The sequence below is a fragment of the Centroberyx affinis genome, unplaced genomic scaffold (assembly GCF_046629955.1).
Source record: "Centroberyx affinis isolate AG114_WGS23_722 - 3 ecotype Tasmania unplaced genomic scaffold, CSIRO-AGI_Caff_v1 ptg006345l_1, whole genome shotgun sequence".
NCBI classification, from domain to species: Eukaryota; Metazoa; Chordata; class Actinopteri; order Beryciformes; family Berycidae; genus Centroberyx; species Centroberyx affinis.
Genome location: NW_027283223.1, coordinates 225,398 through 240,688, shown reverse-complemented (window position 1 = coordinate 240,688; position 15,291 = coordinate 225,398). Strand labels below are relative to the sequence as shown.

The window sequence follows — 15,291 nt, the reverse complement described above, 5'->3', positions numbered from 1 at the left end:
GGAACTGTGACTAGTGGCGTTGATCATACAATACGCTTTGAGTGGGAGTGTTTTCAGTAAGACTTTGGAATATGAATTGGGTCAGGTGGATGGGGCCTTTAAATTCTGCGGACATCCAAAAATACAAAACAACAGAGCGTGAAAAAACATTGCTGTAACGTCAGGAGAGTTGGTAGTTCCTGTGTACTGAGTCATTTCTCTCTTCAGGGAAGTGAGCTGACTTGAGCGTAAGGCTGGACAACACACATGCACTGACTGCAGGCAGGGCAACTAAAGGACCTACCTCCTCTCTGCCCACATCCCTCCCTCTTTCTCTCTCTCCTTTCCTCCCCCTCTCCCTCTCCCCTTTCTCTTTCTTCCCCCCTCCCTCCCATAATCTCTGTCTGTATCTCTCTCGTTTTTCACAATGCTGCTGATATGGTATTTAGCATTACGCAATACAGTGCCGCCCCTCCCATCCTCTCTAACCGCGGCACCCTCCCTCCCTCTCTCTCCCAGCTCTCTCTCTGACTCTCTCTCTCTTCCTCCCTCCCTCTCTCGGTCCTGATATTAATGACACAGCTATCTGAGGCAGCGGCAGTTCCCCTGCGCTCTCTCTCTCCTGCAGGCTGCACTCATACACATACACACTTTTCAACCAACTGCATATTGGACACACATTCACACACACACACTCTTTTACTCACAGACAATCTGCAGCTGCAGGCACACACACACACATGCTCACACACTACTCTAGGCACACACGCACTTTTTGAGTACCTTTCAGAGGCAGTAACAACACTCTTTCACTTTGCACACATACTCAGTTCTTCTTTACACACCTCACAGGAAAAAAATGAGGACCATTGTGCTTTGCATTTGTGCCAGTCTCCTGCTCACAGTTACTGTGGTCCCATACACCGACCAGGCAGCGGACTTTCCTGTGAACCCACACCAGAGATGGGACGCTAAAGGACCCAACACTGAATCTGGGACCCCCACCTCCTGCCCTATGAAGCTGAGACCCTCTGGCCAGTGCGGGGGCTCCGGGGCCGAGCCAGAGGAGGGCGAGGACTGCCCCTACCAGCTCACCCTGCCTCCCCTCACCATCCAGCTGCCCAAGCAGTTCAGGCTGCTGGAGAAGACAATGAAGGAGCTGCAGAACCTGAAGGAGACGGTCAACAAGCTCAAGAGCGGATGCCTGGAGTGCCGTGGGGGACGGGGCTCCGGAGCGTTCGGACAGCAGCAAGCTGACCAGGGACAGACACAGGTCCAGAGGGACAGCAGGGAGATGGTGGACCAGGACCTGGGACAGGAGCTGCAAGGCGGGTCCAGCCGAGAGGAAAGGGGAGATGGGATGGACACTGGAGCCACAGGGGCTGGTCCTGGACCGGGACAAGGTTCTATTATGGGGAAAATTCCACCGAGCCCAAGCACTATGCAGGAGATGCAGGTAAGAGGCACAGCTCAGTAACATTTGAAGGAAGGCAATTAAAAAAGAGAAACAGCACCTTTTAACACAACTTTTGACTTTTTTACTCAAAAATGTACCATCCTAGTGAACAATGGACTCAATTTGGTTCAGTTCGGAGGCAAACACTCCAGGCCAATATTCAGAAAAGATTTGAATAATTTGACATGCCTCATTTCAGTATGAGATAAGAACATGCTTTGTCAGGGAAATCTGAATTGGCAATAAGTTTAGTCTGCTGTGGCTATGAAAAAAGACAACAAACATTGACACTGTACAAACTGTGTAAAATCCACATTAACACACTTACCATATTAATTGAATTTAGCGGTCTGTACAAACAGTGCAACGGTGGCACTGTACCAATTTGTGTATTTCCATTACCAACGAGTAAAATTTCCAGTAAGCCAGTATCAGTGTCAACCTTGTCATAAAATCCTGGAGACAACTAATAATATCTAAAATGTGCTTTATAAACACAGAGAAAAAACAAAACTGAAAAAACAAATAAAAAATCCTGAAAAAGATACATTTCTCGAATCACCTGTATGTGCTACATATGTGGAATGTGGAACTGAAAAGATGTTAAAAGACCTGTTAAGTCCTACCTGGCACCAATCCACCAGGGAAAATTTCTGGTACTGTAAACAGGGTGGGGAATTAGCACCAGACACCAGCCGAACGGCGGTAAATTTCTGCTCTGGCTGGTGAGCTTCTCGACTCTCATAGCCACTTTGGCAGGCAGCCAACCATCGCTCAGTGACTCTTCTCCATTCTAAAATTCAAATTGGTTGGTAAAACAATGAGGGAGGCTGGTAATCCACTATGCCCTGTATACAGTGCACGGAAATAATTTCCTGCCCTGCTCTGCCACTTCCCCAGGTGAAGCTGAACCGCATGTCGGCCAGCCTGCGGAACGCGAGGAACCAGATCTCAGCTCTGCAGGGCCGTCTGGAGGGGGTGAACCTGCTCAACATGGACAACATCCAGGCCATTGTGGACAACAGGGTGGAGAACATCACTGGAGTGGTCAACAAGCTCAGCACCTCCTGCACCACCCAGTGTGCCGTACAGACCTCCCCCCAGTGTAAGGGTGCTTTCACTGGTATCAGTTTGCTAGCATTCTCTGTTCTGTTGTTCTTACTGTAACTCTATTTAATTCACTGTTGAATATTCCAGCCCTATTCTCACACTGAGTAATTTATTTTCTATTCTACTCTATCGCATGTTGTTCTTTCATAGCTCTCTGCCTCTCAGCCATTTAGAGTATATCTATTCTCTTTTGACTATTTGATCGCTCCTTTCTCACTGTTGTATATTCTATTCTATTCTATTTTGGCTATTTCATAGCCGTCTCCCTCTCCTCAGAGTTGTCTAGTCTATTTTATTCTTTTCTATTTCTCATTCTATTCTATTCTGTTCTATTCTATTCTATTTCTTTAAATTCAGCATGAAAGTTGTTATAAGGAAACTTCAGCATTATGTAAAAGGATCTGGTGGTTCAGGTTGTTGTGAGGTGCATTTCCTGATATAGAATCTATTCAATCATGCCTAAATGGATACGGCAAAATTTAATCTAATCTTACAAACATCCCGACTCTGGATGGTCACCTTCACCCAATGAAGCTTTTCTTTAATATCTTCCAGACTGACAATGACCTTGTCAGCAACACACAGTGGTTTGTCATGACATGCTTTCTCCATTACCAATATGAGCCAAATTGAGTATTTTTGGGAGATTATGATCATCAGAAACAGAACTGAATCAATATGTTAGTAGTGATTGGATTGAATGAACCAAAACCATGCCAACAAAAGCAGCCCTTTAACTTTACAGAGACAACATTGCCAAAGGAATTCTTAATGCTGTGGTTTCGTCACTACTGTATGAATGTTAATACGGTAACTAATATCTAGTAAAGTCTACGCCTCAGTCTAGCCATAGCAAAAATTAGCACTGCAAAATTGCTTCACTTTGAGGTCATACTCTGTGCATGAGTGAAGTAATATGAAAACTAGGGTCAAATTAAGATAGCAAATTACCTCTTACATAACTGATTCAAGTGTCCTGACATTCCTTTGCTCTCCATATGGAGATACTCAAAAAGGAGAGAGGGAGGGATGGAGGAGTTAGGGAAGGAGAGATCCTTGGTTTCTATTCTACTACAGAGAGTGTGAATATTAAAAAAAAAAAAAAAAAAGCTTAAAGGCAGCAGTTTCAACTGTCAGCTCCAATTCTGTAAAGAGCAACTCCAGAGGCTAAGTTACGGAGAAGTGGAATCTCATGACTGAGATTATGAAAAAACATATCAGTCAGGGAAAGCAAACTAACTAGGCATAACAAACTAAACTGATGCAAAAGCTTATTCGGATGAGGGCGCATTTGAAAGTGAGTCACACAGGCTAGCCAGTTTTCAAACTGAAACTGAATAATATCCTGATACTGCATGAGTGAATGAGAACGTGACACTACTGGTGCTTTTATGTGAAAAACAGATGTGAGCGTGAGGCTTATTTCTAAGTAGATTAGCTGGGACAGTGGTGTGAAGGGGATACCAGCTTTTTCTCTTTTTCTCTGTTTTCTTCTCCCTTCAAACTTCCCTCTCTCTCTCCTTCAAATTCTCCTTCGTTCCTGTCCTCTCTCCCCCTTTCTTTTATCCTGTCTGCCTCTGTTTCTCCCTCTCCTCTCTTTTCTTCACTCTCCTTCACACTCTCCTTTACTCCTCTGCTCTCACCCTAACTTTCCCTCTCTCTCCGTGTCTCTGCGTCTCTCTCTTCACTCCTCCTTTCCGGCGTCTCTCTCTCTCCTTCTGTGTCTCTCTTCCTCTTGAGGTCATGCTCTTGAGCGTTCATTCCAGCGTAAAACAACTAACTCTCATTATCTCTTGCCAACAACACAAGATGTTGCAATGTAGGCGGCTTTCCTAACATTAGTCACGGATGGTACACAGGGTCAGAAACACTTGTCTTTGTACATCAATCTGTCATGTTGAGCTCAAGAACCAGCAAATTATTCCGCCACAAGTTAAGAAACCGTGCCTGACAGTGTCTGTGAAGTGAGTCCAAAAGAAACAGAAGTAGTCTGAGGTGTTGTTACCATGGAAATAGACAAAAATCAGATGATAAGACCTCTGCAGTTTTACTTCATGGGTGTGAAACATTTTGTAATTGCTGTGTAAATAATGTTTACCAGACAAAATAGGCTTAAGTATATATCAAATACCATCCAAATACAAGTGTTTCTATTTAGATATGGGTGGTGGTGATGGATCACTGGCAACCAAACATCAACAGCTAGTCACACATGTGCAAGGTTTTAGAAACCAGAGGCAAGGCTCATTAAGCTACAGACCACAGTTCAAATAAACAATGTTTACACTCTTTGGACTGTTTGAAAAAGGCATCTGAGGACAAACCCCTTTTCTAAGAAGCGGCACCAACCATTTTCTGTTATAACATCTAACAGATTCTAAATTCTAACGGTTTCTAAGTTCTTTCTTCCTCTTATCCCATCTATTGAGTGGTCCAAGTTTTAGAAATACAATACTTGAATAGCATGCAACCGATGAAACACAGACTACAGTACACAGACATTTTGAGCCAATGTGCATAGGCATTTAAACCAACAACTAGAACAAATAGTATTTTTGGCAAGATGCTTTTGTTCCTTACAGCTCACTATGTTATCAACATTGATTTCACCCCCTTTGCCAATTCCCATCCCTGCTGCAAGCAATGATCTCCATTTCCACTGCTACAAAACTTATTGGAGCCTTAAGGTGAAAGGAATAGCAATAAATGTTACTGTTCAGCTACATTACCTCAATGATAAACAGGGACAATGTGTGCCTTACAATTAGACCCCTACATTGTCAGGAACTGCTTGTCTGCAATGTGGAAACACACAACTTCCTAAAGGAAGGGTGCTGTGTTCCGATGAGTTTGTTTCCATCAAAACTAACACTAAAATTCCATTTAGGGTTTTATGATGGGAACACACAATACTATCAATTGGGATACACATTTCCTTCTATGATGTTAGATGAGCACTGGCTGTCACCAGACATAGTTCCTTGATAACAGGGTTTTGTTCCTTTGCTGTCAGTCAAGAAGTCAGCCTGCTAATCAGTCAGTCAGCCAGTCAAGAAGTCAGATCATCAGTCAAAGCTTGTCAGTCAGTCTGCCATTTAGCCTAATTGCTCAGCCTATAAGACAGCAGGCTATCAGTTATGAAATTAGTCAGGAAGTTAGTAAGCCAGTCAGCAAACCAACCTACAGTATCAGCTTCCCAGAAAATCAGCTATTCTAAACAGCCAGCCAGTTGTCCAAGCAACTTACCAGCCAGCCAATCAGTCAGCTAACCAGCCAGTTTGCTAACCAGGCAGCCACGCAGCCAATCAGCAAGAGGCTGATATTACAGTTATTTAGGTCAGGCACAGTGCCCATGCTGCTGAGATGAGATGGCTCCTGGCTATCTAGGGACACTGATAGCACAGCTTCCCAGTTAGAGAGATGGGGACAAACAGGGAGAAGGGTGAGAGAGGCTACAGTGTACAAATGGAGGAACCAGGAGAGTTAAAGTGAAGGAGACGTTGATAGAATTTACGGGTCAATACTTTGCATGCAATGTGCAGACAGAAATGTTAACTTGACAAAGATAAATTTCAACTGCACTCCTGCCTCCCAGATTTGCTTTCCATATGGGGTTGCCCATCTGCAGCCATTTTGTATCCTCCCTGGTAAGCAGTGCTATATAATTCGACTGAGGATGTTACAGTAGATGCCAACAGTGAAAGCAACCAATAGACATGCCAGGTGGTTTTATTTTAAGATGCTTTTATTTTATACCATGTGACCATGGGACCATTTTGTAGCTAATGTTAGCTAGGCTAACGTTTAGCATAGTAAGAACACCAGGAGGCATGTTCTCAGTGCTCAGGAGACATGTTCTCAGTGCTCCTCCGCAGAGTTTAATTTTTTGAGAGGAGCACGGAGCTCGGTGCGGACCCTCCGCAGACCCCCTGTGGAGCTCCGCACTCACCGCACAGACCCTCCACACCGCAAACACCGGGCACACCGCAGAAACCATAAATTTGCCTTTAATCATGAGGGAGGAAAACCTAAGACTGACCTTGCTATAATGGAGCTAGGTAGTACCATGAAAACTGAAAACCGTTCATTCAATATGGGTACCCCCTACCCTTACTCTATTGTAATCTACCAAACCACTAAACAGATTTAACAGTATGACTAAACTGTAGTCAGGTGTCAAACAACTCAGGAGGGGCTCCACATGCTCCGCGCCCAGTGTCAGGATGATTTAGGCCCCGGGTCTTGAACCTGCAAGGAGGGGGTACGCCTCTCTAATCCAATTTTACACTTTCCCACGTTTTGACGAGTCTGTTCCTTTCACTTCCCAAATGCTAAGTGACAAGGGCATTTGGACCTTGGTCTGGGTTGGGCCAATATGCAGTGGAGCTCTATACAGTGGCCTGCCGTGCGACGCAGGGGACAGGAGCATGAGTTAGAGAAATAAGTGGGCAGGTATGAAAAGAGATGGGGGAAAGGATCTAAGAAAGCAGTGGAGTTGTGTGAAGTGGGCCTGTAGTGCTACATGGGGGACAAGGTCACTGACTTTCATCCTCTGACAGCGGCCTTCATCCTCTCTCTCGCTTTCTCTCATTCTTAGTGTCCCTCCTTCTTTTCCTTGTTATTTCTTTACAATTTTCGGTATTTCTTTCCAACTTCGCTCTCTTTTCGAAATGCTTTATTTAAACTTCCAGATTTTGAAGTTTAGGAATCGTATACATGCTTTCAACATATCTTGTTTTTTTCCAAACATCTTGGAAGAGGATCACAATGTTACCCAATCTTTTCGTCTCTCTCTGTTTCTCCCTTTCTTTAGTCATCCTAGCCACCAGGCACTGCTTGGACAACATGTTTGGGAGCATTTCTGTTACAATGTACACATTTGATTGTACCGTATAACACTAAAGAAAGAATTGTCTGCATGCAGGATAAATGTATGAATGGGGACTTCTACAATGGCTACCGCTGTATTTCCCTCCAACTTATCTTTTTTTCTTTTCCCTTCCTTTTCTTCAGTCATCCTCACCCTCAGGGACTGTTTGGATTACAACATGTTGCTGGCACAGAGAAATAGAGGATTGTGAAAAGATTATTGAATAATATCATTCAGTAGTATTCCCTTTAATTCCCTCTTTTCTCCTTTTCTTTTTTCTCTCTCTCCCCCTCTAGTCATCTTAGCTCCAAGGGACTGTTCAGAGTACAATGTGTTGCAGGAGAGGAAGAACGGTGTGTATCGTGTGACGCCTGACGCCCGTAACGGGACCTTTGAGGTCTTCTGTGACATGGAGTCTTTCGGAGGCGGATGGACCGTCATACAGCAACGTCTCAACGGGTCTGTCAGCTTTAACCGCACCTGGACCGAGTACAAGAAGGGCTTCGGGAATCCCAGGTATGTTGGGATGTGGGTTCAAATCTTTCCTGGATACCTCTCCTAAAAATGGCTTTGGGGCACTTAGATATCATGTACAGGATGGGAGATAAATACCAGCTGGCAGCCAAATGCTGTTGCTTGCAAAATTGTGTAGCCCACAAGCCACTTTGGCAGTTAACCAATCGGTACTTTTAAGTCCTATTTTATTTTGGTAAAATAGTGAAGGTGGCTGGTGAATTTTGGGATTTACAAACCATTGCAGATAGTAAACAACTGATGGTGGGAAAAAAATGGCAAAACTCCTTGCCATTTGTATGTAGGGCTAGAGAGGTTCAAATGCCAGATAGGTAGAAAAGCGTGGAGTTCAATTAGGCCCGTCAAGACGTTATACCGTAGGCAGTCTTGCATGCTGACATTCTTTCTACACTTTGTTTTGTTTTGTAGTGCCAGTACCATAGCTGGATTCCAATTTTACCTCCTTTCTCTATTCTCCTCCATGCTCCTGTAAGGATGAGTTCTATCTGGGAAATGACCATGTCCACTTGCTAACCAAGTCATGATATATATTATAACCTCACACTCAAAAACCTCTTTCTTATTGCCCTGCTCTCTCCCTGCATCTACTCTTCCTTTCTTCTCCTCCCCTGTAGGAATAAATAAATTCTGTCTGGGTAACAACCGTATCCACTTGCTAATCAAGTCCAAGTATATGGTCCATTTTTATAATCTCTCCCTCTTTTCTCTCCACTCCATCCCAACACACCCCCCTCCCTCTTCATCTACCTCTCTACCACCTCCTCTCCTGCAGGGGTGAGTTCTGGCTGGGCAATGACCATATCCACCTGCTGACCAAAGCCAAAGACATGATCCTGCGTATCGAGCTGGAGGACTTTGAGGGTGTTCGGGAGTATGCAAAGTATGACCAGTTCTACGTGGCCAATGAGTTCCTACGCTACCGGCTGTCCGTCAGCGGATATAGGTACACTAGTTGTTTTTATGTGTGCATGTGTGTGATGAAATATTCATAGAGGACAGTGAGGTTTTATGGTCCTTTGACGCTTCACCGCGTCATCAGCGCGTGGAAAAAAGTTGAAGCCAGCTGAACACACTGCTACATTTTACACTCTGCCATTTGTAGCATCGTGTCGCCGGCTTCCATTGAAAATGAATGACTTCCTGTTGCTTTGTAGCCCGTAGTCTGCACATACCATTAGACAACTACACCTGATATATTGATATAATTGTGATGATTATCATTGCAGTGGGACCGCTGGGAATGCCATCAGTTTCAACAAGCACTTCAACCACGACCAGAAGTTCTTCACCACGCCTGACCGCGACAACGATATGTACCCCTCCGGAAACTGCGGCGCCTACTACAGTTCTGGCTGGTGGTTTGATGCCTGCATGTCCGCCAACCTCAATGGGAAGTACTATCACAAGAGGTACAAGGGAGTGAGGAATGGGATCTTCTGGGGCACCTGGCACAACATGTCGACAGAGTACTACCCTACCAACTACAGGCAGGCCTTCAAGACAGTCAAGATGATGATAAGGCCCAAGAACTACGCTCCTTAAAAGGACAGGAAGAAACACATGATTAGACATGGACAGATGGACAGACAGACAGATAGATGGACAGAAAAAATCACAGATACACAAACACAGACAGACAGACAGAGATGGAAGTACAGTGGGCATAGGCATGCATACACATGCGCATAGTCATGCAAGTGCACATACACACACACACATACATGTACTCACACTGAAAAAGACTATAAGCCCCAGAGACAGTTTGAATGCAGTAATAATAAAAACAATTGTGAAAAAAATCAACAGAGATATTACTTCTTCCACTGTAGTTAAGTGTGGCCTTCAAAATGTTGGATTAAAATGATGATAATAAAGGACCATGGACTATGGATAATGATGGACTAATAAAAAACCACACACGCTGTGTAAAGGCCAACCTCCTTCAAGGGCCACGATATTACACAGGTTACAATGAGAGATTTTCCACTATTTCTCTGACATTTCTGCACTTTCTGTCCCACTGCCTCCTGCTATATAAGCTCCTGAGACAACTGAGAGACAGTACAGCACGCAGTAGCACTAAAATCTAATGAGCTATCATTTTCTCCGCTCTAATTGGTTTCATAATTAACAGCAGCCACTCATGTGAGGTATATGAGAGCTGATGAGACAATTTCAAGTGCGCCTGAAATCCATTGTGAAAGACTTCACATTTTGTTTTATTGAAATAACCCCCATAGGCAGTGATACACAACACATTTTGGGCAGCAGTGCTCAGTGCTCCTGTGTCATTTATTTAATCACATCGGAGCATCTTGTTAATGTATCACCACCTTATTACTCCACAATACAAAACATCCCAGTATCAAGATGCAGCCTAAGATGGATATCTACTGGGTCTTGCCAAGTACATTCTGTGTTACAGACACATGGGCTGTGACCGGAATGGATCACTATCTGCGTTTTAGGGCACTAATACGTACGTCAGACATTTTTTGTTAGTGTCCAAATTGTAAAATGACATTGTGGAATGATTTTGAGGGCACTACATATTTCCCACAACGCACTGTAATATCCAGTGAACAAGCCTGATCACTAAAACCATGAAATTATACCAAAATGCATTGTGCGTCTGTTGTCACCTGGCCGTTACCAAGCAACAAAGTTGCAACCCTTCGGTGGTTTTATAATGATGGTATCCTCTTTTTCACCAAACCTCATTTACAAATGCAAGTAAATAAACTTTTTTTTGGTACCCAAAAGATGTCAAGCTATTCTAAAGATGTTTTCTTTTAACTGCCAATTCATAATTACTTATTAGTGCACGTTTTGTTAAGATAATTTGAACTCACATTAACATGTGTTCAGGAAGGTATTTATCTCTAGCAGCAAGTTACATGGTACATAGTTTATTGTAACGTGTTTTTTGTTAATGTCAGCTAGTGATAAGTCCAAAACGTGCAGGAAACCGTACACCTGGATTGGCGAAGTGCTGGCTGTGTGAAAATAAGAAAATGAGAAAAAATTTGTATTTTTTTTCTGTTTAATGTCAGCTAGTGACACATATATGGTCAGCGTTGAAGGAATATTGGTAACTTGTCAAATGTTAGTTGAAACATTTGTTTATGCGACTGGTGAATGCAGACGCAGGTTGATGATGAATGACGATGAATTAAGTGTCCGAAATCACTCATTAATCTTGTGTGATTTACCGCTAATTAGTGCAATAATAGAGCAGCACTATATAGGGAAATACAAATGAGGGAATAGGGATTGATTCCGGTCACAGGCATGGCTTGGAGCGAGCACTGCTGAAAGTGAAAACTACGCTGTTCAAACTGTTTTCCACCTATAGCTCGGAGTAAACTGAACTACTGCACATCTCACAATGTCACCCACCAGTTTCCAGATGTAAAAAAAACATGATCCCTGACACATCACTTGTACAATACTGCTGCCTAATGTTAGAAAATTGTATAGCATCACTTAATCCATCTATACACACTGTGAATGGGAAAGATGGGAAGGAAAGGTTTCAGCTAAAGGACATGTACAGTATTTATTTTATTTTGTGAGGTATGATAGCTTTTATATAACTAATATATGGGGTCACACAAGGACTAATGATGATTATTGACATTTGAGGTATTTGAGCAATGATAAAGAATGTGTAGTATTGGGACCCTTCATGGGTAATTATGTGTGTACATTTAGAGCTTTGTGTGTGTACATAGTTGAGCTTTTCTATCATTCATCTTCAACTGTCATTCCAAAAAAGATGCACTTATGTTTTATATCAAAACATGAATAAAGTTCCAACTACATGGCTGTGTACATTGCTGTTTTCGATCCCCTTTCCACATCTTATGATATTACTAGTGGATGAACCGATGTATCAGCATCGGTATTAAAAAGCAATATTGGTATTGGTCCAATATTATTTTTACTACTGATATTTGGCCAGTTTTGGTTTTGGCATTTTAGTGACTTTTTTTTTCTAGGAGTGTGTCACTTAATACAACCATTAAATTAGCAACAGAGTAAAACTAAAATGTTAAAAAAAAAAACAACAAACACTGATGATCTTAAGATAGGCATGTCTAAAAAGCATTTGCATTTGCATTTGTACTAAGATTCTTACAAAAATGCATATCGTATTGGCCGATATGAGTGCAGAAATATCAGATGTCACTTCAAAAAAAACATATTGGTGCATCCCTAGATATTACTGCTTGCTACTCTTGCAATCAGTCTGTACTGTATCAGGACATAAAATATGTTTTGTTTATCCAAAGCACCTTACAATACCATGCATGTATAGATGTTTAGCACGAGTATCCACAGTGAGTGTCAAACCACTAACCCCTGCAGTGTTACTGCCATGTTTTACCCACTGAACTACACAGGGCCGTTGTCTGCCACTGAGGCTTAACATGGTCTAAACTAGCCAGAGCTAATCTTGGATTAATTGAGAATTGTAACAACTGAGGCACAAAATGCACACCCTTAATAAAAGGGTTTATGAGGTGTTGAATAGCTGTGAAAGCTACTCTTGAAATGAATGAGATTCAAATAAACTACACAGAATATAAAACAGATTGGCAGATTTGCACAGACTGTGGGTCTGTGCCTTTAATGTTGTTTACTGTATGTGATGAACGAATGAATAAAAATATATCCATCCATACAATAGATTCAAGCTCCAAATGCTTAATTGTGGTGTTTCAACATTCAACAACTTCAACAAAGTTTGTCAGGCAATCAAGTCTGTCAACTGTACCAGCCGCATTGGCAGGTATCCATCCATTATTTGGAAGTTTTATTCTAAAAATCAATTTGGCTGGAAAAGAAAAAAAAAATGGATGGGTGATTTTTCCGTTAAATATACTTGTCATTGTTGTCTGGAGACAAAAACATTAGCTTCCTACACTTATACATACCATAATCTTAAAGCATTCATAATCTTTTGTTCGAAGTTAATATCATGCCACTTTCCTTCTCTCCTACATGATATTTTGTCTGATCACCTACATCTAGAAGAGAGCACCAAATTCTAAATAGATTTAGTATTGGTAAACAGATTCATAACAAATTCATAATGAGTACTTTTTTCTAGGTTACTTTCCTATCTTCACCCCTGAAGATGTGGTATTTTGAAGCCTTCAAACCATATCCAGAAGCCTCCTCCACAGCAAATGTTATCACCTAACAGACAGGGGAAGCCCAACACCTGTCACTTGTGAGTCTTACCTCATCTAGGCTCCGGAAAGCTGGGCAGGCAGAGAGATCTGTGCTAGAAGGCAGCTCATATGGGAGTGAAGCATCAGGTGCCATTGCCACTAGATGTGTGTCCTCCTCCATTTCTTTCTCCTCTTGTTCTTCCACCTCCACTTCTCTGCTACTGGGAGGTCTGCTACTCCTTTCCTCAGACTGGCTCATACTGGAGAAAAATACAGAGAAAGAAAGAGAGTGTTACCACGGCTTTGCAACTGTGGACAGTTTGGACAGTACTAGACGGATACTACAGCAAAACTAACAGTTACGTTAAGTAATTCTGGCAATATTTGAATGATACACAAGTAACGTTCGATAAAAATAAATATGTTAATATTAATACGATAAATTAAATATGATAAAGTCTTTATAAACGCCCTATTGAATACTACAGACATCCTATAAGCTCCAATAGGAACATTATATTATAGTTATTTTTCGTTCAATTGTTTGAAGTTGTGGATGAGAGTTGTTTATAACGCTAAAAAAAACACAAAAACAAAAACCGTTGGTTAGCTTACACAGAAACGAACGTGTTAGCTAACAAACAAACACGTACGTTATGCCACTTTCTTTACTTTCTTTCTTACCTTTGAATATGCTTCAGGAACCCTATACGTCTTCATATACTTATCTTAACGTACAAAACTTACAAGCTACAAAACCACGCGTCTTAACGTTAGCTAAAAAAAGTTGCAGTTGTTTTTGTTCAGTAGTTAATGTAAACAAACGATAGTTTAAATCACAACATATTTCAGTTTGGTTGAGAGGCGTGGTGTGGTTGCCATAGTTACGACGCCCAAAGTCCTCCGCTGTAAAGTGAAAAGACTTATATAAAAAAAATAATAATAATAATAAATAAAAAGATATATATATTCACATAGGTTTTTATTATTTTTCACTCCTTAAAGTTACTAAGAAAGACACATTGAAGTGTTGTAAATTTACTAATACATGTATAACTTTTACAACTTCTTTTACACTTGCAGCGAAACTCCAGCAGATGGGGGTAAATAGCCATCTGCTGTACATAATCCAAACTTTTGTCATGAGTTGGCCACACAGACTGGCATCAAAAGCCAGTTGGCTGAATGAAATGAAATGCGATGATTGAGCAATGAAAGCACTAAAATGAAACTGGATTCCACGGTGGGATCCCAGACCTGAATCCAAGGTGAAAAATGATGGTGATGATGCAATACTGCTGCTCTCCCGTCAGCTTCTTTCCCACAATGCACTCTGGGAGTTGGCATAGCCCATCGCTCACTCCCTGAAACAGCTGCAGGGATGTGTTATCTCAGCAATGTGCGTGCGTGCTTGCGTGTGTGTGTGTGTGTGTGTGTGTGTGTGTGTGAAAGAGAGAGCGAGAGGCCCCTTTTGCATGCCCATGTGTGTGGGGGGGGGGGGGTTGTCCATAGTAACTGGTGGAGGTCAAGTTTTTTCAGTCAACATTGATTCGTAATGGTAGACTCAGGGACTTGAGATATCTCCAAAAAATCCTGGAAATATGAGAAAGAACCTTTGACCTCTCTCTACAGAGTGTCCACAACTTTAATAGCATCTGTGACTGATGAATTGTGGGAGACAGTTCTAGACTATGTTTACCTCCTGGGTCTGAATATGTTCCTGATTTACCCTGGTTTTACTGGCTCACACACAAATAACCCACCTCTTCAAAAGACTGTTGACATTGCTTCTTGATTCTTGTCTACAAAGATTCAGCAACAGCATATGATTTAACATGGCAAATGTATGTGTATTATAGCCAATATAGCCGATATGAATGAAAAGTGATGATTTTGGACAGGTGATTTGACAGGAGATTAAGTGGAAAACCATTCCCCTGGTAGCACAAATTAGACTATTAAAACAGTGGCTCTGACTATACCTGATAATTATGTAGACCTTTCTTTACCGCCCCTTGTTAAATCTGAACAAATCACTCTCCGGCTGCTTTGGGAGAGAGGACCATGGTTGTTTTTGGCAGAGGCCAGATCTCCAAATTAACCTTGAATCCACTCCAACAGTCTGGACATGCTAACTTCTGATCCCTGGCAGGAACTGGTTA

General features: G+C 42.1%; 1 protein-coding gene across 1 annotated transcript; it reads left to right on the top strand.

Annotated features, from left to right (window-relative positions):
* Positions 1-619: 619 nt before the first annotated feature.
* Positions 620-11,822, top strand: fgl2a (fibrinogen-like 2a). The gene is made up of 5 exons (XM_071512542.1): positions 620-1,435; positions 2,336-2,540; positions 7,712-7,931; positions 8,722-8,892; positions 9,176-11,822. Exons 1-5 carry the CDS (start codon positions 839-841, stop codon positions 9,489-9,491), a joined length of 1,509 nt encoding a protein of 502 aa, XP_071368643.1. The 5' UTR covers positions 620-838; the 3' UTR covers positions 9,492-11,822.
* Positions 11,823-15,291: the final 3,469 nt, after the last annotated feature.